Source organism: Myotis nattereri (genome assembly GCF_964212035.1).
Source record: "Myotis nattereri genome assembly, chromosome: 1".
Taxonomy (NCBI): domain Eukaryota; kingdom Metazoa; phylum Chordata; class Mammalia; order Chiroptera; family Vespertilionidae; genus Myotis; species Myotis nattereri.
This window is the reverse complement of record NC_138075.1, coordinates 88,069,150-88,081,202: the sequence shown is the minus strand read 5'-3', so window position 1 is coordinate 88,081,202 and position 12,053 is coordinate 88,069,150. Positions and strand designations below refer to the sequence as shown.

The 12,053-nt window shown below is 44.5% G+C and overlaps 1 protein-coding gene across 12 annotated transcripts in view; it reads right to left on the bottom strand.

The window, feature by feature from the left end:
- Positions 1-5,896: 5,896 nt before the first annotated feature.
- NPAS3 (neuronal PAS domain protein 3) overlaps positions 5,897-12,053 on the bottom strand; it is a gene marked incomplete at its 5' end in the record, with an annotated part of 907,100 nt that continues 900,943 nt past the window's right edge. For all 12 annotated transcript variants that reach the window (XM_081089871.1, XM_081089875.1, XM_081089876.1 and 9 more), the window contains one exon: positions 5,897-10,306. In XM_081089871.1, the coding sequence (XP_080945997.1) occupies positions 8,934-10,306 (1,373 nt within the window). In that variant the 3' untranslated portion in view covers positions 5,897-8,933. The remainder of the gene's footprint in view (positions 10,307-12,053) is intronic.

The following is a 12,053-nucleotide window of genomic DNA, read 5'->3' as shown; positions in this document are numbered from 1 at the left end:
GACAGGGCAGCATTGCCTCCCCCAACTGTGGTGCTCACTGCTGGGCACCAGCCCTACCTTTTTCTAGACACATTTTGATACCAAGGAGAAGAGAATCTGATCTAAGCTCAGGCCATATGTACCCAAGGGCTGTCCTTAAGAGTGAGGTTACTGGGAGATTGGATTGTCTCAGATGCTTGGGTTGGCATCCCCTTTCCAGGAGTTTAAATGTTCACCCCAGTAGTCATTCTGAATTACATTGCTTTGCCTGCATAGCTTGCTGGTTAGAAAGAGGGGCCAATGAAAAAGTTATCTTGCACAAGGAGTTAATAGTAAGCACCACTGTATTAGGGATTTAACCCTATCATCTGACCATTTATCTTAAGAGAGCACCTTCTTTATGTTGCCTTGCTAGGGTTTTTCTCTTTCTTTCTTTCTTTCTTTCTTTCTTTCTTTCTTTCTTTCTTTCTTTCTTTCTTTCTTTCTTTCTTTCTTTCATGTCACATTATTGTTGCTATTTCCTTGGCTTTGAGAGACACACTCCTTTCTCTTTATTAGTACTGCCTGCAGCAGGATAAACCTTCTCACTGTTTTTATCTTCTGAATAAAATCTTTTCAGAGAAGCTTCTTTGGGGGAGTCTGGAATAATTAATTCTCTCCCCCCTCCATCTTTCTCAATGCATTTAATTTGAACTTTCTTAATGAAAACTCATCCCTCATAAATGCTGGGTTGGCCCATTTTGTGTGTGCCTGATCTGTCCTGCTTTGAGTGATGTATAAATAAGAGGCAATCTGGTGATGAGTGTTGCTTGTGTGGTGTGGAAGGGTGGAGAAGGAGGAGGGTTTGATGAATAGAGGCAACCAGAAAATGTACTTGATAATAACATGGCCATGATTGATGTTGTAATTCCTGAAAAATTATCATTGTGATATAATTATTTGTTTATGAACTGTGCCCTGAGACTCCCAAGTTTGTGATTATTCATGGCATAGATAAAACTCTAAAGTCAATAATTCATCAAGGGTATAATGGTTTTGTTGGGGAGAGGTGGGGGGGGGGGTCACATGGTTATTACATCCTGTTTCTGACACTTCAGCTATAAATCTGAGAACTTCTTCAGTGCAAGAGCCACCTCCTTACCCTCTGCTCCATTTTCCCCCATTAAATAGTTTACATATATTATTTTTAAAACTAAAATTAATTTCATTTTTCCAGAAGAATCCTTTCAATATAGGAACATTATCTGGGTCATTCCTATTAGCGTATCTCATGACTGCCAAATAGAGAATGATGAACAGAAAAATGAAAAACAACTGTGTTTTGTCCCCAGAAAAGTACAAGACAATCTTATACTAACCTCTTTTTGATTTTGATCCATAAAAGGGGACACATGGAGGCCTACTCAATTTGAGAAAGTTGGTGTGTTTTGCCTCATGATTCTTCCTTGAACTTTGAATGATTTTACACCGTATGTAATAGGAGTTGTGGCACCTCTTACCTCAGCTCTGCTCCTGTAAAATGACTTACATGGTAGTTTCTCCCTCTAGCTTTTCAATTTCCTTCTCATGGTTGTTTTTCCCCTGCCTCAGTTTACTTACGAAGGAGTAGCCTTCTGGGAATGTTTGTATGGATGTGTCTGTACCCCAGGGTTCCATACATACGAGGGTAAGTTATGTTTTCTCTAGTGAGGCATGAGGGCTATGGGAGGTGAGACACCTAACTCAACAAGTTTATAGAAAGACCAGGGTGTTCTGCCTGATTAGAGGTGCAAGATGAGATACCAGTTTGATCTGACTGCTAGGAAGTGACTGTGGATTCAGGCTATTTTAATTGAGTTGAGAGTCTTGAGCAACATATGTAATGGGACTTCTATCACATGCAGGCGCCAGATATCATCTGGAGTTGTCATTGGTCAAGGGCGCCACATTTTAATTGGGGCTGTTATAGGTTGAATTGTGACCTCCTAAAAGGAAGTCCTAACCCTCCATATCTCAGCCTGTGAACCTAACTCCATTTCCTTCTCATGGTAGGGTCTTTTAGATGTATTTAGTTGAGGTTATACTGGAGTATGGAGGGCCCTTAATCCAATATGATTAGTGTAGGGTTCTTGTTAGAAGAGGAGAAAGACACATGCGGTGGGGAGAACTCTATGTGAGCACAAACACAGAGAGAGATGGTCATGTGATGATGGAGGCAGAGACCAGAGTCAAGGAATGCCAAGGATGGCTGGTAGCCTTTACAGTGGTTCTCAACCTTCCCAATGCCGCGACCCTTTAATACAGTTCCTCATGTTGTGGTGACCCCCAATTTCATTGTTACAAATTGAACATAATTAAAGCATAGTGATTAATCACAAAAACAATATGTAATTATATATGTGTTTTCTGATAGTCTTAGGTGACCCCTGTGAAAGGGTCGTTCGACCCCCAAAGGGGTCGCGACCCACAGGTTGAGAACCGCTGCTTTAGAAGCTAGGAGAGAAGCATGGAGCAGACTCGCCCCTCTCCACCCACCTGAGCCTTCCAGAAAGAACCAACCTTGCTGGCATCTTTAATTCAGACTTCTAGTCTCCAGAACTGTGAAAGAATAAATGTTGTTTCAAGCCGCCCAGTTTGTGACAACAGGGCCACCCTAGGAAATCAGTACAAATCCTGGCAAACCTAGATGAGGATGGCGAGGGGATCTGCCACACTGCCCTTAGAGAAACAATTGAAAAAATAGGTGATAATTATCCTAGAGATGTATTGAAACTCTAATATTCACTTTCACATATTTGAAGGCCACTCAGGTGGAAGACAATTTAGACTTAGTCCATTTAACTCTTGAGGTCAGATTTTGGCTTAAAACCCTCTAAAAAATTATAACTATCCAGTAGTGGGCTAGAAATTAAGGAGATGTGATTTTTACATGAGAGGGTCCCTCTCAGTTGCTGAGATTTTCTCATGACAACTAAATTTATATATCTCAGTGCTATTCTGTGAGGATACAGTATTCTAATAATGGTACCTTCTTGTGAATCTAAGATCCATTTGCTTAGCTGTCCATGGACTAAGATGTCCAAGTTTCCTAAGTCAGTTATCAAGTGCTTGGGCTCTCCTCTTCCTCCTTTATCTATTTGCGTCATCTAATTTATTGCTGCATACAGTATTGTGGACGCACACAGACAGCCTTCAACCAACACGTATCGATGGCCAGCCAACTCTCTGCCAGCCATGTGGACTACCTGAAAAGGCAGGAATGAATGAACTTGCAGCTTTATCCATTTTGCCATCCGTTTCTTTTTTTAAAAAATATATTTTATTGATTTTTTTTTTATAGAGAGGAAGGGAGAGGGATAGAGAGTTAGAAACATCGATGAGTAAGAAACATCGATCAGCTGCCTCCTGCACACTCCCCACCAGGGATGTGCCCGCAACCAAGGTACATGCCCTTGACCGGAATCGAACCTGGGACCCTTCAGTCTGCAGGCCGACGCTCTATCCACTGAGCCAAACTGGTCAGGGCACCATCCCTTTCTTGATAGAAGTCAAGCAATCCTGCCAAACCACATGAACATTTCTAGTGGAATCTTTGCTTCTTGACAAGTCATGTTTCATTTTCATTTTTCACATGTCCTCATCCATCAGTATTTGGCAGATCTCTACGGAGCCAAGACTATTTGTAAATCATTGAGTTGGGCATTATGGGAGGTCGTGAAGATGAACAAGCCATGATTTGTGCCAGGGGGGAGTTTACCAGGTCAGCCTCCCTTCTTTATAATGGCTCCCAGGAGACGCAGGAAAGCAGGACAGCTCGTGTGTTCACTTACCTGAGCACCCCAGATTGTTTTCTAAGTCTGCTAGTTGTCATCCTTCTTTGGGAATAATGCTCAAGACAAGTTCATCTTTTTTGCACTATATGATATGAAATTTTGGCAAAGACAGTCTTCCTTTTCTCCCAAGTCCCTAGATCTTTCTACTGTTTGAACCTGGATAATAATCTCCTTGGCTTGAACAGATTATCTTCTGGGCTTGATAATATGCATTATCTGTTACCTTTAATGCAATGCAAAGGCCCAATTGTAAACTTTTAAATAGGCTTCATGTAAGAGTAGGCGAAGATGGGTAGGATTATAGTCCACAAGGACTGAAACCACTTTCTTTTTGCTCCACTGAGTGCATATCTTCCCTGTCGTCCTGCCTACTGCTTTATCTTTTATCTTGTTCCTCTTTGCCAAATAAACAAGTATAGGCATCGGCTGGAAGGAGACAAGGTGCAAAGAGCTGGCCAGTGACCCCTTTTCTGCCCATCACCTACAAACTGGAGCCTTGCAAACTGACTTGCTGCCAGCCTGGCAAGAAGCGGTGCTGGTTCTCGGGGAGCCCAGGGCCTTGGCCTGACTGCAGGGCTTCGGGCTGCACTAGTGGCTGGGACTTCACGATTGTCAGTGAGTCTGACTGAAAGATGTTCTTCATCTCATTAGTGACATATTTTAGCATTGATGGGAACACATGAAGGACAGGGAACTTGTTGATGTTAAAGGAGACTTGCACTTGAGTAAGAATCCAGAATTTCTACCACTGCTCCTGCAGATGATCCAAATACTGGGAGGATTTCAATTCATGTCTGACTTTCCTTCTTAAGCTCCTCTGCCACCACATCTAGATCACAGGGCTGAAGTAGCGTTATGGCTGGCGCACATGGCCATTCAACCAACAGGGGTCAGCCCAATCCCACACTCAACTGCCTGAATCCCAACTGCCTTTCTGCTTTCATAGAGCCTCCACTAGGCAAAGCTCTGGACACTCCCACTAAGAGCCGCCGCCATCAATGCCTATAGACCTAGATGACACCTTGGGTAATCTGGCTTCACTCAGGATTGAGTTTCTAGCTTCCACAATTTCTTTACTTCTAAATCTTGCTATACTATATTCTTCTCAAGAGCAAAAGGGAATGATACATTTTGGAAAAACAGTTGGGAGAATCCAATTCTGTGTTTCAGTCACCCTCTCCCTATTTCTAATTTTTATGTGTTTATTTCAGTGGCCCACAAAGAGAAATTGAGTGCCCCACATCATAAATACATTTTCATGTCCACCAGTCTGAAGCACCCCTCCATTAATTAAAAAAGTACCCTCAAATTGGCAAGTGTCACTGAAGACTTAAATTAGAGAATAAGATTTACTATAGTTGGTAGCTTTTGTACAAAACTGTTTGCCTTTTCTTTCAGTTTAATCATTGAGATCTCTTCATTTTGTGAACAGCACAGATTTAACAGGTGACTCATCTGTATCCTTAACTCTGAGATAGCAATGAAGATTTCTTTCTTTCTTTTTTTTTTTTTTCTGAGTTAGCTTGCTGGCCTGCTTTAGAACGTGACAGGCTGCAGGCTGATCTAACCAATCACACAGCACAAACATGACTTACTCAGCTTGTCTGGAGAAAGAGAATGCAAAATTAGTATTAAGAGAAGACATAAGCAATAGAATAGTTGGTTAAACATTATAGCTTGTAATAAATGAAAATATTGAGTGCATTTAAATGATTAATGTATGAAAACTGTCATCACTTACTGTGCATTAGTAAAAGAATGCACACTGCCAATAGTGGTTAATGTTGCAGGCCCATCACTCGGCTTGGGTAGCGTGCATAGTAATGCTTAGTATGACAATGAGTTGGGGTAGCTGAAAATTTAGGATGGTTGCAAGTTTGTGTAGTATTTGGATTAGCATCTTAAACTGTGCCTTGTCAGCCTCATAGTACACAAGCTATACATTTTTTTTCCAAAACTAGCAAAAATATGAATGCATCTTTTTAATTTTTTTACTTTTTCTTTTTTTTCTTTTAATTGAGAATAATGACCAAGGTACCTGCTTAAACAAATACTACCAGCATTCATTAGTTAGGATGGTTACATGTAAAAGAAATGATGCCAGATAGTAACAAATCCAAGAGAAGTTTATTATGAAAATGGCACCTGCGGATGAAAAAATTAAGTTACATAAAGACAACCATGTATGTGACATGTATGAGAATCTACAAAAGTATAAAAAGAACCCTGTTGTAAATGAAGTATGTACATTTCTGATTTGCAGCATTATCAATGGTCAATGAAAAAAAATGTTTCAAAATAAGCCAGGCACTCAGGAAGTTAGGTCCGGTTAGCTTCACACAAAACAAATGTATCATAGCTGTCGCTTTGTAATGTTTTAATTTTTATATATATATGTGTGGTAGAGTTGGTAACACTGCTAAGATTTTTACAAACAGAATATCCCTTTCCCCATTATTCAGCTACTTGGCACCAGTCTCCTCATAAAAGTTTTCATATATTTGTACAAGAAATAGTTAAAAACACAGACAGACACAGTCTTCACAGGTAATGAAGTTTTTTTTTTTTTTTTTTTCGTTTTGTAATTTTAACACTATGGATTTAGACAGCAGCTGTGATTATCTGTTAGTTTAAATCACCAGAAATCATTTTGACACAACACAGAAACATTTATAAAAGAAAAACAAACAGCTATTTAGCTGTTCTTTGTAGCTGATAGGTGCATTCCTTTGATTGTTCGATAGCTAGAATAGAGCTTCCAAAATTAATGTTTAAATTTTGTGGTTAGCCTGCTTCATCTTCTAAACCTATTAAATCCTTGAACTAAGTTATTAAACGATGACTGTATTTTGTCATTATTCCACAGTGGTTTGGGCCCAACTCATGGAATCGAAGATCCTAGAGGAATTCACTCAACACAGTGATATTCAAAGGACAGCCGAGTTACTATAGTAGCATTGCACGCATAAACAAATATGACAATTCTATATTCCATTATACCTTCCCCTTCTGTTTTAAAAAAAATCTTGGTTGACCTTTGAACTAATTTTCTGTCTCACTGGTAATTGCTTTACATATTGCTCCATCAGCCAACCTGGAAGGAAACCAAAGAAAAGCACCCACTGCTTATCGGTAGAGCACAAGGGACTCTGGGAATGTTAACAATTGAGGCTATATGGCATCAATTTATTGACTATATCTGAGCATTACTCTTCGCTCTGGAAGAAAGAGTCTTGCCAGAATTCCATGTGGGAAAAATGGCTCCATTAACCTTGAGCTAGTTAAGAGTCTTTTTATCTCTGAGAATGAAAAAGGTTTTGGAGAGTGGGGAAGGAAAGATGAGGAAGGGAAAGGGGAGAGGGGAGGGGGAGGGAAAGATAGGAGGGGTCGGGAGAATATACACCAGCTAGGCAACAGCAGGAATTTTATCAAGGGAAACGGAAGGTTCACAGACAGTAGAAGCAGCATAGGGGTGACATTACAGAGGAAGGCCACCACACAGAAATCACTAACCCCCAAGAGTCACGGATGCACTAGGACTGCAGGAATGGGACGGGCCACTCCGGACTAGCGAGAGAGCACAGAGAAGACAAAGGACAGAACAACTACATTAGCTTAGGATTCACTGCGCATAGAAACACACATTGAAACTGCAGCGGACGGCAGCCAAGGACACGTACACATTGCACACACTACAGTTCGCACACCTGTCATCAGATGCCTTAACAAACAGCTGCCAAAAATGGAGTGGAAGAAGAATTCATACTTGACAGTCATTTGGAGTGTTTGACACTACACTGATTTCTGGCAACAAAGACAAAATAGGGTATTTTTTTCTTTTTCTTTTTCTTTTTTTTTTTTTTTTGTACTTAATGTGCAGTTTTCAGTTGCAGTTATCTGTTTGAAGCTTATTAACCCATTCTTTATTTTTAAACTGTATTGGTTCCAACCTAGAAAGAAGATAATCCAAGGGAAAAGAAATTCCATCAAATCAAATCAGTCCCCCCAAAATATAAGCTTTTTTTTTTTTTTTAGCAAGAAATGAAAAAAATTAAAAGATGTTAAATATTTTTCCTCTTTTACTCTGAAGTGTTATTGAAGTTGCAAAAATTAGCCTCAGTTAGACTGAGAAAAGGGGGGGGGGGGAGGAAGCTCAACGAAAGGCAGGATGTACCTAAACTGCTCCTCAAATCAGTTTGATCGAGTTTCCCAAAAGCCCCTTTAAAAAGGGCTTTCCTGACCCATTGCATTTAATGTGAGGCTATGTTTGTTAGTTGGGAGGTAAAAAATTTTAAGTCCTGCAGCAAACGTTAATGAGGGCTTTGTCTTAACTAACCAAGGAGACTGCAGCAATGGACTCCAGACCAGGACAGTACACATTTCCCCCGCCCCCCGCCCCCCCCAAAACCCAGCCCAGGAGCTGCATTTTATATGAAGACATTACAGATTAATAAATGATAGCACCATGGTTTTAGAAATTAAGTTAATGTTTCAGTAATTAACATTTAGTCCCACTGTTGTTGTTGTTGTTTCAAACATTCTAGTCACAGGCCAGAAATTAAGTTTAAGAACCCAAATTATTTTTATGTGCAAGTAAGAAAATCTTAAAATCTTAACCATAAAAAGAGAATTAAATTCTGCATAAAATTCTAAAATACTATCCCCTCTATTTTTAAAGGAATTAGGAACAAAAACCAAAAACCACCCCATTTCATTTGACTTAGTCAAACAGGGCACATTGTTGATGCGTGTCTCTTTCAATCTTGATCACATCAAGATCTCGATGAAGAAAACCCAATGGTTGTCACTGGAGAAATCTCTTGACCACAAGACTGAGTATTCTATGGCAGAGGCATATACGCATTAAAGACATCTTAATAAAGATGCAAAGGAAAGCAAAACAACCCAACACACATCTTAGAAGAAGACAAAACGGCAGGCAACTGGTCCTCGGACCCTCTGAAGGCCAAAAATAAACATATCTTTACAGGAAAGAATAAGTCAAGTTAAAGAAAGGGGGGCCGGGATGGGGACCGTCGTGTGGAGAGGTGACGCTGACCTGCTCAAATTCAAAGTGCTAGAATAAAGGTCTAAACGAAAACGCCCGCGCTGCCTCCACGCCGAGCGCCCCTAGAGGGCGCCTCAGTCGTCCTTGCGCTCCAGAGTCTGTGCGGCGTGGATGCCGTTGCTGTAGACCGGGAAGGGCAGCGTGGAGAAGAGCCCCTCGGCCGTGGTGAACACGTTGCCCGCGGGCATCTGCGTCAGGCTGGCCGCGCTCACGGCGCCGCCGAACGGTCCGGACATGTTGAGCCGGTGCACGTGGTGGTAGAGCATCTCCATGGGCGTCTTGGGGTCGAGGCCGAAGCCCGGGCTGTTAACGTCCACGAAGTTAACAGCGTGCGCGTTGGGCAGCAGGTTGCCCTGCATGGCCAGGGTCACCTCGGCGGGCGCGTAGCGGATGGTGCCCGTCGTGTAGACCCTCTGCGCGGCCGTGCTGGTGGCCGCCAGGGTCCCGGTCACCCTGTGCACCAGCGGGAGCACCACGTTGCCCGCCTGCAACCTCTGCAGCGCCTCCAGGTCCCCCGTGTACAGCAAGGAGTTGGACGCGCTGGGGCCACCCCCGCTGCCGCCGCCGCCGCCGCCGCCGCCGCCCCCCGGGTGCTTGTCCCGCGGGGATGCCGACAGCGGGGGGGACAGGGGGTCGGAGGTGACGGGGGCCAAGGCCGAGGTGGCCGAGGCGCCAAACTGAGTCTTGCGGGTGGCTGCGCTGTCTGCGCCCGGCGGGGTGAGGACCGAGTCGGGGATGGCCACGTGCAGGCCCCCGCCGCCCCCGCCCCCGCCGCCCGCGCCGCCCTGACCCTGCGGGGATGGGAAGTGCTCGGAGTTGGGGGGCTTGGTCATGCTGTAGGGGGACTCGTTCCTGGAGATCTCCCTGTTGGGCGGGTAGTTCCAGATGCTGCTGTCGTTGTCGAAGTTGATGGGTTCGGAGATCTCCGTCTTGATCTTGAGCACCGAGGCACTGTTGGGGGAGGACAGCAGCCGCGGGGGCTCCACCAGGCCCGCGTCCAGGCCCGGGCTCGACGCGCTGGACAGGCGCCGGCGGCTGGCGCTGCCGCCCTTCTGCCGTTTCCGCCTCTTCTTGCACTTCTGGTGTTTGCTGGAGGCCTGCGCGCCCGCCTCGCCCGCGCTGTCCGAGTCCTTGGCGCTGTCCGACGTGAGGGACTCGCAGTTCTGCAGCCGCAGGTCCGACTCGCTCTCCACGTAGCGCTCCACCTTGATCTGCATGGGGCCCAGGGCGCTGAAGCCTTCCTCGCCCGCCTTGGGGTTCTCAAAGTCCGAGTGCTCGAAGCTGTCGTCGCTGTCGCGACTGTCCGGATTGCTGGAGCTGTGGCCTTGGTCATTGCAGTTCATGTCCTGGTCGCACGTGCTGCCCGACTTCTTCCGGTCGGGCTCCGGGTCTTCGCTGTTCTCAGACTGGTTCCCCTTCTCATCGGACTTGGAGTTCTCGTTGTCCTCTGCGTGGGGCCGCGGGGGGCCGGGCGTGGCGGGAGGGGAGGAGGAGACACAGGAGACACCACATTAGCGGGGCCAGGCTCATCTCTCACCTGCTGGTGTGTGTGTGTGGGGGGGTGTTGGCCCTGAGCTGCTCCACTACTTGTTGCCCCGCTTTCTCTCTTGAGGGCCTAGGTTAGCTGGACCTCTACGCAACGTGTGGTCCATGGCCCAGTAGCACTGGCCCGACTGGACGCTTGCTGCAAATGCAGAGTCCCAGGCCCCCACCCATCAGATTTTGTATTTGAATATCCCTAGACAGTGGTCAGCAAACTCATTAGTCAACAGAGCCAAATATCAACAGTACAACGATTGAAATTTCTTTTGAGAGCCAAATTTTTTAAACTTAAATTATATAGGTAGGTACATTGTTATTAACTTAATTAGGGTGCTCCTAAGGCTTAGGAAGAGCCACACTCAAGGGGCCAAAGAGCCGTATGTAGTAGCTCTTTGCCCACCACAGCCCTAGGAGAGTCACAGGTACATTAATGATCGAGAGGGCCTGCAAACCTACTCGAGGGAGTCAGAGTAAATATCTTAGAATAAGGTGTGAGTGGCACAGAAAAATGGTGTGTAAGGTGATTGTCTAAAGAGGTCTTGCACCTTCCACTGGTGACTAACCGTTCATTGAAAACCATATTCTTTTCCTAAAGTTATTTTTCTCTACAGTATTTACCGCCATCTGATCCACCGTTATGTTGTATTCATTTTTATTTACTTCTATCTCTTCCAACTAGAATATAAGCTCCGTGGGGCAAGGCATGTTTGCCTTTTTGACCCACTGTATGAATGAGGAGCAGAGGCCGTCTATTCTAGAACTTCTGCCCCAGCACAGAACTTTCAAATGAATGCAGTTTAGGGGATAGGAAAACAGTCATATCCTCCCGGGCTTCCCTGAGGCTGTGTCTGGAGTGGCGGGATATTGTTTACAAACCTGGAGAGTAGTGCCCTAAGGCTGGGGAGTGGCCCAGAACCTTAGCTGCCCAACACATTTTAGGCAGAATAGATTTTCCCAGGAATACAACCTCAGAAGACTTAGGGATGATGCTGGTTTTATGGCTCTGCTGTGATGCTTTTGGATGGCAGCCTGGACTAGAACCTTGAACAAAGCATGTAACTACTCTGGCCTTCCTTTCCGTGGCCAAAGAGGTTGGGTTAGAAGAGGCTCAGGGTTTTGGGTAGCTGTGAGATTCTGTGAGGTTAGTGCTCCCTGGCTCTGTGTGTCTGTGAAGGGGCCTAGGGCTTGGAGGAAAGGTAAATTTTTTATATTAATTTTCCTGTCCTCCAAAGAACTCAGAAAGCCGACTTCTCAAATAACTAGAAATGGGAAAGCATGGGTTTGCTTTGCAGAGATTCAGGAAACAAGTAACAGCCCAGCACCTGAGTCTTTACCAATGGCATTAAGTATCTCACTTTAGAGGCTTCACTCCAGCTTGGTGAGGATGTGGATATTTGGGGTGCATAGTCACAGTCTGTCTTTGAGCATCAGAGACAGCCCTGCTATCTGCTTCTGGTAAAGAGGCCAGCCCTCACTATGGGGCTAGGGCAGGGCCCCTTCTGTATGGCCAGTGGAGGACTGATGTGAGGTATATTTGTGTACATATATTTATACACTACAGTATATCTATATGTATGTAAACATATCACAACATACATATAAGTATATATGTATACACATAGGTGTATGTATATATTCATACACTATCACAT